The sequence below is a fragment of the Calidris pugnax genome, unplaced genomic scaffold (assembly GCF_001431845.1).
Source record: "Calidris pugnax isolate Ruff unplaced genomic scaffold, ASM143184v1 scaffold655, whole genome shotgun sequence".
Lineage (NCBI taxonomy): Eukaryota > Metazoa > Chordata > Aves > Charadriiformes > Scolopacidae > Calidris > Calidris pugnax.
In genome coordinates, this window is record NW_015091391.1 from 5,737 (window position 1) to 13,106 (window position 7,370).

Genomic DNA, 7,370 nt, shown 5'->3' on the forward strand with positions numbered 1-7,370 from the left:
GAGGGGGTGTGAACTGGAGGAGGCCCCAGGGTCGTCTCTGGCCACGGATCGGGGGGGGGGAATTGGGGAACCCTCCCTACCTGCGCCCCCCCAGAAGCTCGCTCCTTCCTCACCTTGCGCTGCGCTGGGGGAACAGGGACTGAGGGACTCGCTATTTTTAAAGCCCCGCCAGCGTCCGGCCAATCAGCGTGCAAGAAGGAGGAGTGGCGGGTGGGGCAGCCAATGGAAACGCTGCTTTGAAGAGACTCCACTCACCCCCAGACCCACCCCGGGGCAGCGGCTCCGGGCACGGGCTATGGGGAGCCTCCGAGAAACGGTGCCGAGAATGGGGAAAAAGAGCAATTCTTTGCCAGGTTCAGCCGTCACTAGTAATTAGTAGGGCAGGAGTTAGTAATTAGTGACGTGGTTTGGCGGCTGGAAGCCCCAAAGTGCTAAACCGTACTAAGATTGGGACTGGGGCTGAGGAATACAGTGATTTTCCTCTGTGGGTGGTGAGACCGCAGCCCGTCTCGTTCCACCCGGCCCCAGCACTGCTGTTTTGTGTGGAAATCACACCATTTCAGGGAGCCTTTCACGAGGCCATAAAGCAAAATTTCACACACCCTCTGTCATGCTTTTCTGGGACATTTTGGGTGGAAACTCTGTAATTTTGAGTCCCCAGCGGCTGTGATTGAAATCCCCTTCCCTCCCCCGCGCAGCTGTGGGTCCCTGGGGAGCCAGGGCCTGTGGGCTCCTTCAGGGGGCTTTGGGGAGGAATATTAATTGTTTCGTCTAAATAAGTAAGTTTTAATTGGAGCGAAGTTGTAGGCCACCATGCCCTGAGGCAGGGGAGTTCTCCTGCAGGTTTTGGTAGGAAATCAAGCACATTAAAGGAAGGAGCCTTTAACGGGCCTGGTCCTGGGAGGGAGGGTTTTGCTTCTCAGGAGCTCAGTGCGTTTCATGGGGGGTATAGGATCCACCCAGACACCCCATAAACGCTGCCAGTGTTTGTGCCAGGTGTCAACGCACCTGCGACAGACACAGCCTGAAACCACCCTGGTTATTGTGGTAATTAAGCACACTCAGTGTGCTTGAAATAAACACTGGGGAACACTCCAGCCTTGTTTGTACTAAACTGTACAGCCAGATGGAGCCCAGAAAAAACAGGACAAAGAGATAAGAATATGGGAAAATAAGCCTGTGCAAAGAGCTGTTTGTCACGGTTAACAATGATTAATAACTGTTAGTGGGGGTGTCAGGCAGTAGGAAGGGTTCTACCCAGCAGCACCTCCTCGGGGGGGTCAAGATTTGGGGGGCTCCTGAGAGCCCCCATGGGCAGGAAAACACAGGGGGAGGGGGAGGGCCCCAGCCACCCCTTCTCCCACCATCAGCACCCCACAGGGGCTGCCAGGGCTGGGGGGAGAAGACCCCGGGGGGGAAAACCACCCCCTCAAAAGTTCCCAAAAGCAGGATGGAAAGTGCCCCCTGAGGCCGAGGAGGGGACAGGGCTGCCCCCAGCAGGAGAGAAACACCCATAGAAATAAATAATGTTTTAATAAACAACACAAAACAGAGAAAAGAAAACATACAATACAAAACCCAATACCAAAACGCCTCAGCATGCTACAGACTCTTGGTCTCATGGAAGCACCACAAGGGCCACTTCACCCCCCGACTCTGTGGCCCCTCTGCCCTGCCCAGGGCTTTCTGTACCTGTCACATCTGTGAGCAGCCGCTCCAGCTCCAAGGCCAAAGCTTAAAGAACGTTTTCAATTTCGTTTCTGTTGTCATTTAGGCCAAATTGGCCAATGACACGATGACAGATGCTCTCCCCCACCTCTCACTCCAAGGAGAGGAGGACGAGAGCGAGCTGTGAGTTTAGAAGGAGCTACTACAATGAAAAAAACCTGATTTAGAACATACAAGGTATACAAAATTCTATCAAGGTCCCAGGATGGCATCACCAGCAGCACTGGAAGTCCCAGACTGGACTCAGCCATAAATGGGAACCACATTCCCCATCTGGAGTCAGGAACGCATGGATTGGGATCAAAGACAGACGAACAGACAGGGTCCTCCTCAGATGTCGGCCATCAAAGAACGAGTTGACCCTTTAGACCCTCGGCTTTTCTACTGAGCACGGGGCAGATGGGATGGAACCCCCCCTTGGTCAGTTTTGGGGCCCCCATCCCGCCGTCTCCTCCCCATAGACATGACCCCTCTATGCTCTTTTGCTTCCAACCCTCCAACAGGGCAAATCACAGAGTTACCTTGGTTGTTACAGCAGCAATCATAAGCCAGAGCCCCTCTGCACCCCAGTCCTTGGCATTAACTATCAATATAGGTCTTTTCACCTCAAGAGTGAGAGCAGCGTGTGTTTAAACAACGTGCTGTTAATTTCAGAGAGCAGCAGAGGATTAGCTAAAAAATAAAATTATTGAACACAGAGTTGGTGCTGTTCTACCTCAAATTCGGATATATGTGATTTGTGACACAAGCAAGGAGAGCGCTGGGATGGTCTCAGAGAGGAGAAAGAAATCAGTTCCATGCTTGAGGTCCCAGCCCAAGCCAGCACACAGCAGCTCCCACCACATCTCCTGACCGGCAGGACCAACCCAGACGAGATGGAAGGACATCCCTACACCACTCCCCACTGCTGGAACAGGTGAAGCTGTGAGTCCTCAGCCTGGGGAAGGTCCTTCCTCCATCACCTCTCTTACTTCAGCCCTTGGGGCTTTTGCAGATGTATGGCCGGAGCTGTGAGCAGTCGCTGGAACAGGTGAAGCTGTGAGTCCTCAGCCTGGGGAAGGTCCTTCCTCCATCACCTCTCTCACTTCAGCCCTTGGGGCTTTTGCAGATGTATGGCCGGAGCTGTGAGCAGTCTGTACTCCCCAAAACATGATTGAACAAATACACACACTCTGCCTCGCCACGCACCTCAAACCTGCAACAAGCAGCACAGACACCGCTGGGACCATGGGGGACCCTGTTGTCCCCTCAAGGCACCAGGAGGAGACAAGGGCTGCCTGCAAGGGACAGCCCCAGCACACACCTCCCACCAGGACCCTGCCCGTCCCACCACAGGACGGTCTCCCCACGGCCCCGGCTCCCAACAGGACTCACGTCTGGTTGAAGCTGCTGCCGTCCACCCACTCCAGGTGCTCGCCCCGTCTCCGCAGCCCAATCCAGGGATCCGTGTCACCTTTGAGAAGCGAGAGGAACCGCTGGGCAGGAAGGAGAGAAGCCAACAGTCAGGAGATGCTCCCAGCTGCAGGCTGGTCCCTCTCCCAGCCCTGGGATGGCAGCAGCTCCCACCCCACGCCTGCTCCAACAAGCTCCAGAGCTGCTGCAGGAGATCACCAGCCCACACAGTGCTCCTGGTCCTGCTCTGACACAGCTCTGCTCCCATCCCACGAACCCCACCAAACCCCCACGCACCCACAACAGCCCCTCACTCACCATTTCCCACTCCCTCCTCAGCACGGCCAGCGAGGCCCCACGCGAGGAGCACTGCTCCTGGCTCCACTCCCAGCTCCCCTGGTCCCTCGAGAGGTAGTAGCAGACATTGTGGTACCCGACCCAGCCATCAGGACACGCCAGCACCGGAGCCACAGGCACAGCTGGATCCCCTCCACATGTTCTTGCTGGAGAGGGAAGGGGAGAAGGGCAGAGGATTGGGCTGTGCAGGGACCAGGGGACACAGCTCCGTGGGGCAGGGAAGGAGGCAGCCGCTCCTCCCTTACCTGAGAGCACAGCAACAGCCACGGCCAGAGCCAGGACCAGAGCCACCAGCACAGACACCACCAGGACCCTTTTCCTTCTGCCTGTAGCCCCAGGCACCTTTGGATGGGGGGAAGCTCCTCCCTCCTGTGGTCTCAGGGGCACCTCCACATTCTCATTCCTGCAGCTGAACCCTTTCCTCTCCTCCATTTCAACATCGGAAGTGAAATCACTTTGCTCACAAGCAGCAGGATCTTGCCTCCTTCTAGCACGGCTTGGATCCAGTTGTTCCATCGCTGCCAGGAGAGAGCAGAGAACGTGTCTCAGTACACCAAAATGAGTAATTCTTTTATCTAGCACCAGGCCTGGCTTTTGCAGAGAAGCCAGGACCACACGGGGTCACCCAGGCTCAGGAAGGCGATCCCCATCGTGTGAGCCGATGCAGGCAGGACGCAGGAACAACCACAAAACCACGGATTAAGGGCAAAGAACAATTTAATGTCAATACCTTATGGATCGGAGAACCTCTGAAGCAGCACCCAGGCAGAGGCAGGCAAGCAGGGGATGCAGGCACCGTGGAGTGAGAGTCCTTATTAGGAAGAGAGTCCTTGTTAGCAAGGGAGGGAGGGAGTGAGGGAGCCCCCACTTGCTGCTCGGGCCTGTATTTCAAGGATTCTGGCAGGCAGAGTTTTCTGCTGGGCTTTGATCTCTCCAACAGCAGGGCAGGAATCCCAGGCGTGTTTGATAAGGTGCCCCTGAGTCCATCCCAGGCCTATGTTATCTGAGTGCAGATGTTCTACTTGTTGAGCACACAAAACTAAGCAACAATTAGTGTGATAGGTGTGTTTTCCAGCACCCCACATGCGAGTCACTTGAGCGTATTTACAGTCCTCCTCTCCAATCTTCCATTAGTTTCCCACATTCCACCCCCTCGCTCAAGAGACCACTTCTGCTGGGGTTTACAAAGCTGGAGACATTCATTTAGGCTTGCAGGGTGCAGTACAAACTAGCTTAGAGAGGCATGTGATAAACATATATAGAAAAAAGAATAGACACATCTTTACGGTAATGCTCTGTAAAGGTGTCCTGCTCCTCCTCTCCAGGAATTAAACCCCTCAACCAGCAGGGCACCACCAGGAGGTTGTTCCGTTTGAGACATTCAGCCCTGGAGAATGTTGAATGTTGTGCTCTGGGCTGGCTGTTCCATCAGTTGCGTTGAAGCAACGTGTTTTCAAAGTTGAAGCAACGTTTCTGGTGTCTGGGGAGGAAAACGTTGACTGTCAGTGAATTTGTAATGTTCATTGGCACATGGCCGTTACCTGCTCAGAAAAAAACAGCAATGAGTCATTAATATCAAAGACACTTAGCACAGCATAATTCTGTATCAGACATGGTGCAGTTGATGCGCCACTGAAACAAGCTGTCTACAGATCTCCAGCTGTTAATGTTCCCTTAGTATTAAATGCAGACAAGTTAGTTGCAGTAGATGCTAATCAAATCTGAGTGTTTACACGTTGATTTTGCAGAGATGTATCCAGGGCATGCGCTTGTAGTACCAGGCTACAAAGCATGATGAGCCAACCTGTGACGGGGAGGAAAACAGCAGTGACATGTCCTCCCAATGATACATACGTGCTGCTTCAGCTCCTTCAGCTACTGTTACTTTGGGTTTGATAACCTGATGTGGGGTAATCGCCCACACGGATTGTAGAGCTATGGCTTGTGCCTTTTCAGAGTGAACTTCAATTAGATGTTGGGTTTGCAACACCAATAACAGCATTCCAATGCTATCTCCTCTAGATGAGGCACAGGTATTCACCAAAGACACCTGAAATACAAAAACTCGAGAATTTGATATTAACAAAGGGTGTAAAACAAGAGGAGAAGTTGGGTTATGATGTATAGCAGAACCTTGTAATGCCTCGGACCAAAACCCTACAGGTTCTTTCTGATTTTTCATCCCTGTCATCTGCCACAATCCTGAGACTGTATCATCTGGAATTGTTACTAATTCAAATGAATATCCTTGCTTAGGAGTGTATAATTGTGCATGCTCAATCAAAGCATCTTTGCAGGCATCAAAGGCTTCTTGTTGTTGCTTGGTCCCCTGCCAGACAACTTTCTTCCTAGTTAATTTCCGCCAAAGGCATATTAATATGACCAAATGTGGTGTAAAAGTTCTCCAGTCCCCTAAAAGTCTTCCAAAGGTCTGTAACTGTTTTACTGTGATTGGTACAGGAAATGGCTGCTTTGCTTGCTGTACCTGATTTGGTATTTCTCTGATTTGTCCATGCCAAACGATTCCCAAAAATTGTAGAGTAGCACCAGGGCCCTGTATTTTCTTTTAATTATTTGCCCAGTCTCGGTCCTGCGAATGAACTTTTAGTAATTCAGCAGCTGCTTCACTTTCTTGTTGCAATTCCACCATAATCAATTGGTCATCACTATAATAGTAAACAGTGACTGTACCCGACCACGCTGCTAAATCAGCTGCTGTCCTTAGGTGGCAAATGGAGGGACTGAGTTTGCATCCCTGAGGCAATTCTTGTAAAGTATATTGCTTTTGTTGCCGGGCAACATCTTGCACTGAGGTGTCAGGCAGGGTGGAGGAGGGGGGAGGAGTTGGTGGTGAGGCTGGGGGTGGTTGGCTTTTTTGTGTAAACGCTAACTTTTGCCACCAGGGAAACATTTCTGATGTTGTGATCCCATCTATCCCTGTTTTTGGGATACCGGCTCGTACAAAATCATTCCACATTTGTTTCCTTGTCACCTGTGCTGTAACTCCTTTCCATTTTGCTGCCTCTCCTTTGTTCACCACCCGCACAGAGGGTCCTGAAATCACAGCCCTGGTTCCCCTCAAGGTGTTTGCTGGGGCGCCTACATCACCCACAGCATTTGTCACTGCTGGTATAATCCCGGGGTTTAGTGAGGCAGGCGCTCCTCTCAAAAACTGAATTTTGATACTTTTGGTCACTGCTACACTGTCTGGATTGGATCCTGTAACTGACACATGAGCCATCCTCATCTGCTGCACCAAATTAATACCTTCCTCCATTATACACCAGTTTCCAAGGGACAACACAAATTCAACAGGTTCTGTATCTGCTGCTAAAACTGCTGCCCACAACCACTGCTACGACTTCGGGGCAACAGTGTCTCGCCTGTCAGGACTTCTGACATTTTGCAGCTGAGCACATCCTTGGTCTACCTGATCATCATTGGCTCTAGGGCTCAGAAAATCTTTTTCACTCACTGATAAGTGGATAGAAGCAGCTCCACTATCCCATGCTTGCAAAATCCATGACAGTACACCTCCCCCACTCCTTTGCTGATAGGTCTGTAGAAATTCCCTTAACTCTTTCAGAGTGCAAGTGCTAGTGATCTGCACTCCTCTGTCTGCTCCTTCCTGCTCCCCTCTCATTGGTATGAGGGGTTGTGCTTTCACCACCTCAGTGCTTTTTAAGCCCAGAGCAAATTCAAACTCAGTCTCAGAGTCTGAGGATTCACTCCAAATATTTTCATGCCCTTCCTCGGGATCCCATGACCGGTTTGTAGTGCGAGCATGAACTTCAGAAATCGAAAGCTTACTTTTCCCATATTTATCCCTTTGTTTATTAACAATACATGCTACCAACCGGTCTACATTATCTTGCAGCTGATAGCACCTCTCT

At 51.5% G+C, this 7,370-nt stretch overlaps 1 protein-coding gene across 1 annotated transcript in view; it reads right to left on the bottom strand.

Moving 5' to 3' along the window:
• LOC106899516 overlaps positions 1 to 7,041 on the bottom strand; it is a gene marked incomplete at its 3' end in the record, with an annotated part of 12,666 nt that extends 5,625 nt beyond the window's left edge. Inside the window, exons 1-5 of the mRNA XM_014961384.1 lie at positions 4,764 to 7,041; positions 4,208 to 4,288; positions 3,723 to 3,995; positions 3,439 to 3,623; positions 3,103 to 3,203 (exon numbers count right to left, since the gene is read on the bottom strand). Coding sequence (XP_014816870.1) covers positions 3,103 to 3,203; positions 3,439 to 3,623; positions 3,723 to 3,993 — 557 coding nt within the window. The remainder of the gene's footprint in view (positions 1 to 3,102; positions 3,204 to 3,438; positions 3,624 to 3,722; positions 3,996 to 4,207; positions 4,289 to 4,763) is intronic.
• Between the last annotated feature and the right edge of the window lie 329 nt (positions 7,042 to 7,370).